Source organism: Nannobrachium achirus (assembly GCF_963921795.1).
Source record: "Nannobrachium achirus genome assembly, chromosome: 21".
NCBI classification, from domain to species: Eukaryota; Metazoa; Chordata; class Actinopteri; order Myctophiformes; family Myctophidae; genus Nannobrachium; species Nannobrachium achirus.
In genome coordinates this window covers 20883217-20899206 of record NC_137828.1, presented here as the reverse complement: position 1 = coordinate 20899206, position 15990 = coordinate 20883217, and the positions used below count along the sequence as shown (strand labels likewise).

The 15990-nt window shown below is 40.4% G+C and overlaps 1 protein-coding gene across 1 annotated transcript in view; it reads right to left on the bottom strand.

Moving 5' to 3' along the window:
* Nucleotides 1-15990, bottom strand: part of ctnnd2a (catenin (cadherin-associated protein), delta 2a) — a gene marked incomplete at both ends in the record, with an annotated part of 625519 nt that overhangs the window by 269040 nt on the left and 340489 nt on the right. Inside the window, one exon of the mRNA XM_080752281.1 lies at nucleotides 7202-7381. Coding sequence (XP_080608407.1) covers nucleotides 7202-7381 — 180 coding nt within the window. The remainder of the gene's footprint in view (nucleotides 1-7201; nucleotides 7382-15990) is intronic.

Sequence of the window (15990 nt, the reverse complement as noted above, 5' to 3'; positions counted from 1 at the left end):
CTCTCTCTCTCTCTCTCTCTCTCTCTCTCTCTCATCTGTCTCATTGTCTCTCTCTCTCTCTCTCTCTCTCTCTCTCTCTCTCTCTCTCTCTCTCTCTCTCTCTCTCTCTCATCTGTCTCATTGTCTCTCTCTCTCTCTCTCTCTCTCTCTCTCTCTCTCTCTCTCTCTCTCTCTCTCTCTCTCTCTCTCTCATCTGTCTCATTGTCTCTCTCTCTCTCTCTCTTTCCCACTCCGTTAAACAATCTTCCTCTCTCATGCGGTATCCTGTGAAACTCATATTCGCCAAACTTCGCCATTTATTGTAGTTCATGATATTGTACAGTATAATGGTAAGGCTGTTAATTCACTCAAGTCTGCCGGCTTGTCTCTCATTGCAACACAAGGGCTTATTTGCATCTACCCCCCAGTGCTCCTGGGTGGAACACAGTCACAGGCTACTATCTTTGTGTAGGAATGTCACATGTTGCTGTGTTCTATTGATAAGGTGTTTTCAGTCAACAAAGGCCCTTAGGGGCAGAAGCCATTTGGCCACATGCAGATGCTAATTTAATCAAACTGTCTGGACAGGTTGAGTTTGAGTCCGCCTTCAATTGCTTTAAAAGACCATTGAATTTGTATGTACGGGGTGCATTTCCTGGGAGGCCGGCAGGCTGACCGGTTGTTCTGTGGGCTTAGGCCTGTGGGCTTCATACTATGCAATAAACCTGGGAACTCTGATCACCTCACCATCTTTGCCTGTCTGTGTTCCTGATCGCCGGCTACTCTGTTTCTTAACATCTCCTCTCCAAGCAACAAAGTTGAGTAAATAGTTGAACTCATATAGACTCTAAGATACGTCACTCACTCGCTCACACTGTCTGTCTGTCTGTCTGTCTGTCTGTCTGTCTGTCTGTCTGCCTGCCAGTCGCTCCCTCGTTCCAGTTGTCTGTAGTACTGTACTCTGTCTCTTCCATTACAGTGTCTGTTCTCGTTATGAAAGGCATACGGCACATTTTAAAACGAGACAGAAGATTGGCTTAATGGGTTTATGCAAATCAGCCTTTCTTTGTTTTATCTCTCTTTACGTGCACGTGCATGACATGTGTGTGCGTGCACACATGTGTGGTGCAATGGAAATGTGTGATGAAGCCTCTGGAAAGAAATATTCTGCTTTTGCCATCTAGAAAGATGAACACATGCACACGCGCGCGGGCACACACACGCACGCACGCACGCACGCACGCACACACACACAAACACAATATTCCTTTCCCTAAATTAACAGCAAAGATCATTATAATATACAACAGTTTATCTTAGTGTGTAATGAGAGGCATGGATTGGGACATCACCAGGGGTGTAAAGTAACTAAGTACAATCTTGAGGTATTTGTACTTTACTTGAGTATTTCCTATTTCCAGTACTTTTTCTCATAGAGAATCATTGTTTTCTTTAAAAAGATGAAATTGTCCGTTTGTGTGCAAAGCCCTTAAGTGTACTTAGTTACTTTCCACCACTGGCAATAGGCTTATCTTTGAATAGTTTGGCCAACATGTTGTGGTCCTTCTTGCCAAGGGCCCAGTTCACCTCCTACAGTACATGGACAGTTCATGAACACTACAAGCAAAGACAAATGAAAAAGTAAAAAAAGAAAAAAGACAACGTAACGGCGAAAACGGGTGTGTTAACTGCATTCTCAGGCTCTGCAACCTGCCGCAGTGCTGCCAAGCGTGTGTGTGTGTGTGTGTGTGTGTGTGTGTGTGTGTGTGTGTGTGTGTGTGTGTGTGCGCGTGTGCGTGTGCGTGTGTGTGTGTGTGTGTGTGCACGTGCGCGCCACTGTGACCATGCAGGAATAATAGCTTGAAATAGGCCACATTAACCTGCAGTCCTCGGAGGCAATGCCCTGATTTAATCCGGGATGGAAGACGCAGGGAGCATCATTATCTGCACTGTATACACGCGGGCGCCCCGCCCGCCCACCCGTGTGTGTGTGTGTGTGTGTGTGTGTGTGTGTGTGTGTGTGTGTGTGTGTGTGTGTGTGTGTGTGTGTGTGTGTGTGTGTGTGTGTGTGTGTGTGTGTGTGCGTGCCGTGCGTGTAGTGCACTGGGAGTTTGTAAGATATGGGCTACATTGCAGAAGTGTTGGAAGGAGGTCAACTAGAGGGCAGTAAGAATAATAGAAACTATAGTAAGGGAAACAGAGTGAGAGGGGGGGGGGGGGGGGAAGCTTGATGTGAGATTATCGCTTATAGCCACTTAAACCCCATATACTCCGGTGACCGTAGTCCCCCAGGGCTCACTACTTGTTCCTGTACAAAATCCTCACTCTCAAGTAGTGCTGCTGTATGTCGTTGACTCCCACAACCCATAGATAGCATATAGTTTTGTCGTTTGACAGCACAATCATCAGTGTATTTTGGATTAATGTCAATTTGTGCAGGACAGTCCGAGGGCTTCTGCAGTGCTATTGTATTGTATTCACCCAGAGGGAGTACAGACTAGACTAGGACTAGACAGTACACAGCATGCTAGAGCAGGGGGTTTCAAAGTGGGTGACGGGGCACCCTGGGGTGCCGTGACGGCAGTCCAGGGGTGCCGCGAGATAATTTGAAATATTTGGAATTTATTTGGACACTTGAAAAAATATTAAGTATCATTTTAAACTTGAAGTACAAAGTTATTTTCAGTCAGTTCTAACCAAAATGGCTATTATTTCAACGTTTTCCTTGCAACATAATCACTCAAATATCGTCACTGCCGGGCAGAAACCTTGTATCTCCAAGTTTCAAATATGTACGTCTTTTGGTAAAGCAAAGCCCTGCTTCATCATAGACTGTCGCACAAAACTAGTGAAAACTGCAGATCTACAAGCACACAACGCCTCGCATCGCGTTGTTTTCACTAGTTTAGTACATTTTATAGATGATAAATACAAAACGAACGGTTTTGGACATTCAAGGTTTCCACCCGACAACGACGATATGCTATAAATATAAGGTGCTGGGAGTGAAAATTATAATGTAGGGGTGCCTCGGATTAAAAAAATATTCATGGGTCGCCCTGGGACAAAAACAGTTTGGGAACCCCTGTGCTAGAGACTGCACACTTGCACAGGGCTTCTAACTGTTGCCAGGATGGGTTGCCCTACTGTACAGTATCTATATGTGTGTATGTGTTGCGATGCCACACATTGTGAGCGTGTGGATCCGCTATTTTCACAATATAATAATTACTACAACAACAAAAAGATTTGGACATAGAAGGTTTCCATCCGACAGTGAGAAACAGACAGAAAATAAGGTGTATAAGATTCATGCCTTTTGCTCTGATCTCGGCTATTAAGCTCCGATATGAACATGTGCTAAATCTCTAATTGTATATTTACGGTATTTAGTCTAGACGAGCTAATCTGCAACTGGTATTTAGAGGAAAATAGCAGGGGCGAGGGTCACAAGACCGACGCTCGCAAATTGAGTGCAGCACTGCAGCATTACCATATCCAGCAAAACGTGTAATCATCCACAGATCACTGTTATTTGTGTGATACTCCCGGTGTCGGGCAGAAACCTAGTATCTCTACGTTTAAGCTTTTTAACGTGTTTTCTTATCTGGCAAATGAATGCCCTACCTTCATCATGCGTGCGCCTGGGCTGATCAACAGCGCCACTTGGTCACCTATAGGCTTGCCACTGGTCACCCAGCGGTATTGCAGCTCATGCTACAAAGTTACAAACATGCATAGTAACATACACACGCAATCAAGCATTGGAGACGATGTGACCACCGCTCAAAAAAACTCTGAGAAGAACCAGACTAATATCCACACAGTGATATTGTCTGGTTATATTATGCGAGGCTAATTAGGAACGCCTGGTCGGGTGTATCCTTATTTGAATTTCAGGTGGTTGGCAACACTATTCCTAGCTCCCATCAGCCTAGTGTCCAAGTGCCCTTGAGCAGACACTAAATCGCCTAAATGCTCTGCGTGAGGAGGTTGGTGCCTTGAATGGCTCCCTCCACCATCAGTGTGTGAATGTGTGAATAACATAATGCACATTGTAAAGCGCTTTGGGAGAAAGAGGCTTGAAATAAACCCACCATTCACATTCTTGCCAGCTCCAGAAATAGTTCACAATTTTGCTTTTGGTATAGGGACAACAACGGCGGCCGACTGCTTTAATACCCCCCCGTCCTTCTAACCAAAGGAATGACTTATAGCGTTAATTACTTTGATCCATGCCAGCATAATGAAACAATAATGTGGGGCTGCCATCGCCAAGAAAAGGCGCCGTGACATAATTAATGACTTACCGCTCCCCATGTCAGCACAATCCTTATCAGTTCATTACGTGCTATCAGTCTATGCATTATGAATCCCTATTAGACAACCCCTTAGTCGCCGCCACAACGCTATTCATACGTCTCCTAATACACGCTGTTCTTGGCCGCCAAAGCTGCCCCGAAATTCAATGGGCCAATAATTCTGAGCATCGATCACTTAATGCCTGCTAAATAGCCCGGCCTGTCTCTTGGTCATGCACAGCGGTTATGGGGGAGAATAAAATTAAGCCATTTAAACCGGGTACGCTGCGAGCTTGTAGATCTGCTATTTTTGAAAAATCGTGAACATTTGAATTTTGACCCGATTTTGACCCAATTCTATAAGTGTCTTCTAAATCCTTCTAAAGGTTTTTTGAAAAACACATGTTTCTACGTCAGTGGTTCTCAAACTCTTTCATGTCAAGGACCCCTAGAATGATATGTATTTGGCCACCGACCCCTGTCTCAAAATATTTTGTATCAGGGACCCCCAGAAGCAAATATTTGAGTTACAAATGTTCACTTTAAAAATGAGATATTCAAAGGTTTGCCAAAAATGATCATGATTTTTTCAAAAAAATAGCAGATCTACAAGCTCGCAGCGCGGCACTCGGTGCCGCGCTGTGAGCTTGTATATCTGCTATTTTTCAATAGTTAAAGCATTCAATAATTCTAGGCCTAAATGGATTAACCAGCAGCCCGCAGTAGTGTTTGGGCCATATATCGCAAAACGGCAGTACTTTCAGTGGGCCAAAAGCGCTTGACGTGAATTGTTTTAAGGGCCGACGATAGCTTGCGTAGGTCGGGTTCGTTGAAGGATTTAGATGGTGTGGGGTGGGAACAACAACAACGCCGGCAGCAGATAAATAGCCTATTAAAGTAGTGTATCCTTCTGACAAGAGCATTGTAAATATTAAGCCTGGCAATTAAATGTACACAGGGTAATCTGCGCTCTATTGATTTTTAGCAGCTGCAGAATATATCCTTTGTGATTTTTTTTCTCCGGCCCCATCCAGTGAAAACACAGACACACTGCACGCGGTAATTCACAGATAACAGTGTTTTTTTTTTTTTTTTTTTCCCCACTCTGTGCACATTTGAAGGGCAGTTATTGTACTGTGTTCCATAATGCTACGTGCAAGCATTGGTGGTAGACAGTGGTGTTAAGTACTTTTACTTAAGTAAATTTTGAGCTATTTCTACTTTATTTGAGTATTTCCAATTTCCCATACTTTTACTTCTAATCCACTACATCTCGGATCCAAATACTGTACTTTTACTCCACTAAAAGTATTTGAAACCTTTAGTTACTAGTTACTTTGCAGATATAACTTATAATATTATATAACATATATTAAGCACTTTAGCCCTATTTTATACCAAGGCTATTTGAAAATAGCTGATCTACACGCTCACAAAACATTGCACCGTGACGCGTTGTGAGCTTGTAGATTTGCTATTTTCAAACATTTTGTACTTATACTTTTGGTGCTTTAAGTATATTTCGATGCCAATACTTTCGACTTGGATATACAGTAAAGAGTTGTTAGAGAGCATTTTCAGTCAATTGATTTCTATTATCAACACGTACTATTAAAAGTCATACTGTTTCAGCAGGAAGTGAGATTCCCCATTCTAGTGAATGAGTCAGTCTAGAGGGCAGGCCAAAGAGTACACCTTCCTTATGTCACTGACCACATGACCCAAACAATCAATTATACGGTTCAACACAGAAGGGGAGGACCTTTTTCAGATTTCCACACAACAGCCCTAAGGTATATCGACTACATATAGTTGAATGTTGAAAATGAGTGGTATTCACCCTTAAGGAGGTCCTTGCAAATAAAACATTTGAGAACCACTAGTTGGACTCCTAATATGCCACAGTGAGTGCCGTAGTCATACATATTCTGAAGAAAACCTGGAGACCTAACATTCAGTAATTGGGTCTTATGATCAAAATAAGAACATCATAATGGTGTTTAAAAAAGAAAATCTAAAATTTGCCACCGACAAGACCAAGTCCAAGTCATATTGATGACCCCTGTCTATGACTATTAAAATTCTGTACAGCTGTGAAATGCCCTTCTTGACAACTGATGTGAGTGTTCATCTGCAGTGGCATATTTAGCCGTATGCAAAATGCTAATGACATGGCGATTAAGTCTCGGCTGGTTGATGACATCCAGGGAAATATAAACGCTCCATGACCCACTGGAGTATTTTCATGAGCTGGTGAAACAGTAATGTCAGGATTAACAGGCCATACCTAAACCCACATCTAGATAAGACAAGGCAGGCCCTATTAAAAACATATAATTGCGGTCAGGCACAAACCTCTTATCTACACATATTTAAAATATGGGGTGCTGTACAAGGATTTGTTTGTAGGTGCACTAGGGCTGTACTCTAAGCGTAGAGCTCCTGGACAGCGCTCGGCATGCAATATCCATACATATTTAATTACAGTACTTGCGCCAGCAAAGTGCGCAACTACTGCGTTCGGCTGCATATGTTGGTACTGTAGGTATGTATGTTGGTAGGTATGTAGGTAGGTAGGTCGCTGTGTGTGTGTTTAAGCTCGTAGCCCAATCAGGGACCAGAATTTCTGGCAACATTAACATTAACAGCCAATGAAGGACCAGCATTCCTGGTGATGCCAGTGGTGATGTCAGTGGTGAGCGCACCTCATGGTGCGTTCTGCTGCTGGCCATACATGGCCTACTTGTGCACAAGGCGCAAGTTTGTACATCGACAGAGTGCAATTCTGGTTGCATATTATAACCACACCCGGGGGTCTATTAGAGTAATGTTAACTCCAATAGACACTCACAACACGTCGTGAGGTCTTCAAAAACATTTTATAGCACGACTAGCAGACCTACAGGCTCCAATGCTCCTACCAGTGTTGTTCCTGTAGGGGCCTGTGTCGGGCCCCCCGTGGCCCTGGCTCAGGCTCCTCAGGGGGCCCCTGTTGTTGTGGTACACGTGTTCCTCATAAACGGGCTCTATGTGGCGCTCAGGGGACCCTAGGGCTCGCGGGGGCTCCTGACTGTGCTGACTGCTGTACGAGCCACGAGAACCTAGGGGGAGGGGGGAGGGGGGGGATGAGGAGGCGAGCGAGAGGAGGAGGAAGGAACGGAGTGGCAAGACGAGGTAAACAGGAGAGAGAGAAAGAGAGAGAGAGAGAGAGAGAGAGAGAGAGAGAGAGATGGTCAGACGAGGTGAGAGGGGGCACTGGGCGAAAAGAGCAAGAATCCCAAAATATCGAATTTTTATTCTTTCTGGAATACGGACATTTCCGTCACATATCCTGACTTTTTTTGATATGCACTATATCTGGTCAAATATGAACCAAATATACATCATGAAGACAATATGGTGTACTAGGATACAAGCAAATATTTTATTTTTGTCATATATATGTTCTGTAAATGACCTTAGGTCATATCTGTAAATATCTGATCACAATATTCTTTCTAGAATACTTGATGTGTCAAATATTGAGTTCATATATGACCTAAAGTCATATCTTTACAGTGGATCTGCTAGAGAATACTGACCATTTCTGAGGCATATTTAAGGTTTTGTTGACATCAACCATATCTTATCAAATATGGACAAAGTATACATCTCCTTGTCATATACAAAGTATGCATATACGTAATGAAGTAAAATATGAATATACTGACAGCATATTTTGACAAGAATAATGGCAACATCTGTAGCATATATCATCAACGATTTTCATATCAAATATACTTACTACAGATTTTGCCATTTGGCATGTTTTGTGTGAGATATTTAACTGATATTGATAGGTCATGAAACAGAGCATTTCTGATGCATATATGAGTTCCATAAAAATGCCATATCTGGTCAAATATGAACCAAATATATATCATGGAGACAAATCTTGTACTAAGATACAGGCGTAATTTTTATTTTGTCAAGTATATGTTCCATAAATTACCTCAGGTCATATCTGGAAATATCTGATCATAATATTTTTTCTAGAATTCTTGATGTGTCAAATAGTGAGTTCATATATGACCTCAAGTCATATCTTTACAGAGGATCTGCTAAAGAATACTGACCATTTCTGATGCATGTTTAAGGTTTTGTTGACATCAACCATATCTTATCAAATATGGATGAAGTATACATCTCCTTGCCATATACAAAGTATGAATATATGTAATGCAGTATATATGAATATACTGACACCCTATTTAGATTAGAATGATGGCAATATCTGTAGCATATATAATCAACGATTTTCATATCAAATATACTCACTACAGATTTTGCCATTTGGCATGTTTTGGGTGAGATATTTAACTGATATTGATGGGTCATGAAACAGAACATTTCTGATGCATATCCTAGGTTCCATGGAAATGCTAGATCTGGTCAAATATGAACCCAATATACATCATGAAGACAATATGTTGTACTAGGATACAAACAACATTTTATTTTTGACATGTATATGTTCTGTAAATAACCTCAGGTCATATCTGGAAATATCTGATCATAATATTCTTTATAGAATACTTGATGTGTCAAATAGTGAGTTAATATATGACCTCAAGTCATATCTTAACATTAGATCTGCTAGAGAATACTGACCATTTCTGAGGCATATTTTAGGGATTTGTTGACATCACTCATATCTTATCAAATATGGATGAAGTATACATCTCCTTGTCATATACAATTTATGACTATTACCTAATGCAGTATATAAGAATATAATGACACCCTATTTTGAGTTGAATGGCAGTATCTTGAGCATATATTATCAATGATTTTAATATGAAATATAACTTTTACCGATTTAGCTATTCGCCCTGTTTTGGGTGAGATATTTAACTGATATTGATAGGTCATGAAACAGAGCATTTCTGATGAATATCCTGAGTTTCATGGAAATGCTAGATAAAGACAAATGTTGTACTAGGATACAGGCGTAATTTTAATTTTGTGAAGTATATGTTCCATAAATTACCTCGGGTCATATCTGGAAATATCTGATCATAATATTTTTTCTAGAATACTTGATGTGTCAAATAGTGAGTTCATATATGACCTCAAGTCATATCTTTACAGTGGATCTGCTAGAGAATACTGGCCTTTTCTGAGGCATGTTTATGGTTTTGTTGACATCAACCATATCTTATCAAATATGGACAAAGTATACATCTCCTTGCCATATACAAAGTATGTATATACGTAATGAAGTATATATGAATATACTGACACCCTATTTTGATTAGAATTATGGCAATATCTGTAGCACATGTCATCAAACGATTTTCATATCAAATATACGCACTACAGATTTTGCCATTTGGCATGTTTTGGGTGAGATATTTAACTGGTATAGATAGGTCATGAAACAGAACATTTCTGATGCATATCCTGACTTTCATGGAAATGCTAGATCTGTTCAAATGTGAACCAAATATATAGCTTGGAGACAAATGTTGTACTAGGATACAGGCGTAATTTTAATTTTGTCAAGTATATGTTCCATAAATTACCTCAGGTCACATCTGGAAAAATCTGATCATAATATTCTTTCTAGAATACTTGATGTGTCAACTAGTGAGTTCATATATGACCTCAAGTCATATCTTTACAGTGGATCTGCTAGAGAATACTGATCATTTCTGAGGCATATTTAAGGTTTTGTTGACATCAACCATATCTTATCAAATATGGATGAAGTATACTAATATACTAAATAATGGGAATATCTGTAGCATATATCATCAACGATTTTCACATCAAATATACATACTACAGATTTTACCATTCTGCCTGTTTTGGACGAGATATTTAACTGATATTGATAGGTCATGAAACAGTACATTTTATGCATATCCTGAGTTCCATGGAAATGCTAGATCTGGTCAAATATGTACCCAATATACATCATGAAGACAATATGTTGTACTAGGATACAAGCAACATTTAATTTTTGTCATGTATATGTTCTGTAAATGACCTTAGGTCATATCTGTAAATATCTGATCACAATATTCTTTCTAGAATACTTTATGTGTCAGATATTGAGTTCATATATGACCTCAAGTCATATCTTTACAGTGGATCTGCAAGAGAATACTGACCATTTCTTAGGCATATTTAAGGTTTTGTTGACATCAACCATATCTTATCAAATATGGATGCAGTATACATCTCCTTGTCATAATGCAGTATATGTAAATATTTTGGCAGCCTATTTTGATAAGAATAATGGCTATATCTGTGGCATATAATGATATTAATAGGTCATGGAAATTGACAGAATTGGGTGAGTTATACTGGGCAAAACAGACCAGACCAGTGTCATTGATATGTCATATTTGGTCAAATATGAACCCGATATCATGAGGACATTATATAAGGAAACCAGTTAGTTTTCTATTACATTGGAACCTTGGAAGACAGTGACAAATGTCATTTTTCACTTTATCCAAATTGAAAGTGTTCATTAGCGTTCTTGTGAAGTTTGGAAGTTATTAGCAAACGCGGCCACAGGTTCTGTTATCAAGGTTATGTCCCCCAGGTTATGGGATCAGCTCTGTTGTCACAGATACAGTCCCAGGCAGTGGATGGAATTATAGCTACAGGATGCAGTACACACACTCGCACCCTGTCACACAGACAAGAAACAGACAAGAAAGCAGTAGCGACAGCTACTAAAGGTCTTGTAAAGGGCTTGTGGAGCTGTGTCCACACAAGACTGCATTTATGAGCATAGCTTTGGATATCATGTCCATAGCACAATGTTTATTCACAGGCGCAATGTTAAACCTTGTTATTTGCACATTGTTGTTTGCACATAGAACCTAGCAGCCCGAAACAATGTAAGTGTAGTGGGTTGACCTTTCCTGTAGGCAATCCTTAATTATGTGATGCTCCCTAATCAACCCTAATCAAGACAGGTGAGACACAGATGACTGCTAGTTTAATAAAAATGAAACACACCAGGCCATCATAGTAGATGGCTGGCTTGGGTTTATCTGGTGGTATGTTAGGTCACAGGGGGAGCGTATCGCTTTTACTACATGTCATCTTTTCGACACCCGACTCAAACCCTCACCCTAACCCTAACCTCCGTGGAGTGAGTCGTTAACCTTCCAGTCGAAATGATGGTCGTTCTAAAGAGCGTGATTTACCCGGTCACAAGTGCATGTCCATATTGGCATTCCCAGATATGGGTTTAAATTAATATTGATGACTCAGGGATCGACCACACTGGTTATCGTGAGACTGACACAATATTTATGACAACAGAGATCTTGGCAATATATGGAGATTGATATTAGGCATGAATGGCACACGCACAGACGGACAGACAGACAGACAGACAGACAGACATGATCTGCAGGTTTTCATGCTAAATAGATTTTAAACTTTGTCTAGTACAAGCAATTGATAAACTATTATATATTTCCCAACCTGACTTCATCTCTGCTCCTCTCTTTCATTCTGAACTGTGAATTTATGTGATATTTATTGGGGTGAAACCCAGGTGAAACTGGTTGCCCTGGCCACAAAATCATGCACGATTCATGGTTGTGGTAACGACTGACTTACTCAACATCAGGTAAATGACTGAATTACACACAGCCATGATCAAATGAGCAGCCTCCACTCCTGAAGTTTAAAGTTGTACTATGTAACTTTTTTTATAAAACAAATCTTAAAATTCTCCTAACTATTAAATCACAAAAGTTTTAGAAGATCCGCGCCGTGAATTTCAGCCTGTAAAGCCTTCTCTGTATGTAAACTGAGATCCTTGCCGTGGACCGGATCTCGCGCCAAAATTGCGTCATCACACTACCGGCCAATCACAGCGAGGGTTATACAACTGCCGGCCAATCACAGCGCATCTTGAAGTGGGGTCGCTATGGCAGCCATATTTGTTGTCGCCCGTTTGTACCATCCCTTCTCTAGGTAATTTCGCCTACCAGGCAGGGTGAAGGAGTCCGTATCTCTGGAATTACTGAACGCACAGGAACAAGGGACCCCTTAAAAGATAGATCTCAGCGAGGTGGAGGCAGACGCGGGGGTCTGAAGGTACGAAAAACGTCCGAAAGACGCGGACGCGACCGCGGTTTGCTATAGGGCTAATGACCACTAGTTGGGCATCTTACACAGTATGGCTTTAACTAAGCATATAGGCTATGTGCACACAGTGAGTGCATAACCCAAAGTCTGCAAATCCTTTGAGTGCTCATATGTACCAGTATTGTATAATACAGATTACATCTATGGCATATCTTTGTGTGTCACAATTACATACAGTCTATCTTGGGTTCATATTATGTAAAATATCTAACTGATGCAAGTTACAAAAGAAATGGGTCGAGCTCAAGAGCTTTAAGTGGATACAGACTGTCTCACAGGTCAAAATGGGATTGGGCCTATAGATTCCAAAGACCTTACCAGGGAAGCTAAGCATAATGAGTCTGTTTTTATACCTTTAATAAACAAATGGAGTCAGCTTGTAAATGTCCTTATTTCTGTATGCATTGCAAAGGATTATGCTTTGCTGGGGATAAAAACAGAACCTCTCTGGTTAAAGACCACATAAAGTATGCAGTTGAAGGGACAGTAAGGTGTCATTACAGTTAGGGACATCTGAATGTTTATGAAATTAAATTAATTAGGATCATAGCATTCATTGGACTATCAGCGTCTCTCTTGAATGTAATGGTAGTTACAGGTAAGCATGAGCATTCAGTTAATCTTGGATGTGAACAAGACCAGTATAACTGGGGAGTTTATAGGCATGGACATAGTGAACAAGGTATCTAGCAAGAATGTCAAAGTTCCTTGATAAGCAACCCCTGAGGACACTAGCCACTTCATTGGTCCATCGTACCATTACATTGGCTCAACAAAAAACTAAAGATAGACCGCAACAGTGCCGATTATAAACAAATGTGGGTTGTCCTTAAAGTCCAAGACCATTTCAATTTCAATGTTTTGAATCCTAAATAAGAGCTAGTGTATCTAATCTGAAATGACAGGAACTTAGAGGACAAGTAGGCCTATATTTCTTCAGTGGGGGTATAACAAAATGCATTGTGGCCTAAACTCGGGCGATAAAGAGAGAAAGACAGACAGACAGACAGACAGACAGACAGACAGACAGACAGACATATAGGCACATGATGCTTATCTAACAGTACACAGCAGCACTGCTTTGATAATGACCTCTGAATCTTGAACCCTAGAGTCCATGATTAAAGGCATATCATTCAGCCACAGAAGGGCTTACATACAACTGTTAATGGAAAGGTCTTGACCTCAGCTGTCATAGGTCATTGTTGAACATCTATGGGACACCATCAAATGGGGTATACCCATTTAAAGATAAAAAACTCACACAATAACAACATATCCCATAATATCTCCTGGCACAGGGATCATCAATGTCTGTACATTGACACATGTGGTGAGACTTGTCTTTGTCCATGGTAGATGGCAAAAATATCATTCAGACAAAAATGTCCACCGCAAGCCAGCATGGCGATGAACCCTGCCTGGGGTATCCACAGTTTAATACTACATACTATTAACTATGAGGTTTATCAATGTGAAACATTATAGATGTGACATAGAACTTGTTACAAAGTGTACAAATCAGCCCAACATACACAACCCAGTATGGACGGGAACCCCTGTTTTATCCCTCAGGCGGGGGAACACATTTTTGTGTTGTTTTTCTGAAAACTTAGGTCAGGCTTTAGAAGGTATCGACCTTAGGTCTTAATGGGTAAAAAAAAAAACAGTAAAGATATATGGAATGGCAACCTGATATTAACTGCATTAGTTCTCGAAGTGGGGTCCTTGAGGGAGTTCCAGGGGGTCCCCCGCTAAATGATAGTTAGGAATGAAATGGACCCTTATGGGTAACTCATAGAGTGTACAAATGGAACCAAAATGGACCCATTAACATTGATTTTACAATAAATTGGGGTCTCAGATAGAAATGCCATAGAATGGGGTCCGTACTTAGACTAATGCATGTCAAACTGGGGTTCTTGCAATTAAAATAGTTGAGAATCACTGCTAGACTCATCAAAATCTTCTCTAATGGAAATGTTTCTTCTTTGAAATGTTTGAGATCCACTACCATACTGTATTCCTCAATGCTTCAGAAGCTTAATATAAAACTATCCTGCTTGAAATGAGTAGGCCTATAATACAATAAAAACATCATCATACAACAGACACGACATACACGGTTATATAAGCAAATTATCATCTGTAATTAAATCTGATATATATTATAGTTTGGAGGAAACATATGAAAGATGAAGGGAGCCATCTTTGTAGTTACAGAGAGGAACACAATATATGTGTTTTTATGGAAAGCAGTTTGAAAATCAACTACACTTCCCACAATGCAATTGCAAATGCCTGATTGGCTGTGTGTCATGTGACTGTGACGTGGCCAGCTACCATTGGCTCTGCTGAGAGCACACCCCCACTTTGAATCCAAACAGCCAGCAGCACACAGCACAGCAGTTACTGTACATTTGTCACCAACAGCAAGCATTGAGAGCTGCTTGTCTAAAAGTGATTTAGGATAAAGCTAAACTAAATAAAATCACTGTTGATTGTTGAACAGGAAGATAGGTTGCTGCCAATCTATTTGTGGGATTAAATCTACATTATGGAGACTTTTGGCACACAGAGAAGGAGTTTTGGAGCAGGGAGATGACACAGGTATGTAAAGCTATTTCAAGTGATTGCTTTTGCTTCCAGTATTTTTTACAACTTCACTATTTACAATTCATACTCCAGTGTTTTCAGCCCTTTTCATGTCAAGGACCCCAAAATCCAAAATGTAGACTATTTGGCTGCAGACCCCTTTTAATATGTGACAGGAACCCTCATTCCTGTTAAAATGTTTCCATTATACAAGGTCCATTATATATTCAGCAGTTAAATTGCTTTATTGTGACAGTAATCATTGCTATAGAGTGTTTGTTTAGTAACATGTTAGGTTGAGAACCACTGCACTAGTGGTCTATGAGGTGGTTCCAGGTGGTCCCCAGCTAAATAATGTTGATAACCAAATGGACCCCTATAGATATTTTAATTATTGTAAAATCAAACCAAATGGACAAGCTAAATTATTGTTACACATGATCTGCACTAAAGTATTGGGTATGAGACTGAGAGGCTAAATCTCACTAAATGGTGAACCATATGGCTCAAATACATAAATAATTGATATCAAAAAGGTTTGAAAAACACTGATTTAGTGCCATAGTTCTCAAAGTGGGAGTGGGAGCTAGTGAGTTACAGGAGTTCACACTGCATTGTGTGTGTGTGTGTGTGTGTGTGTGTGTGTGTGTGTGTGTGTGTGTGTGTGTGTGTGTGTGTGTGTGTGTGTGTGTGTGTGTGTGTGTGTGTGTGTGTCATGAAATGTGATCTTACCATAATCCCAGTAATCCTTAATAATATTCCATCATATTCAAGGGTTGTTGAGAAAGATACATTCAAATTAGACCACTGCAGAGGGCAGGTGTGTTTGTCCAGCCACCAGCTGACACTAGTTTGAATCTGCATCAAGGCAATTAGGCTATGCTTCTGCCCAGTCAAAATCATTTCAACAGAAAATGTACTTTAGTATTAGGCTACTTGAGTGAGTTCACCA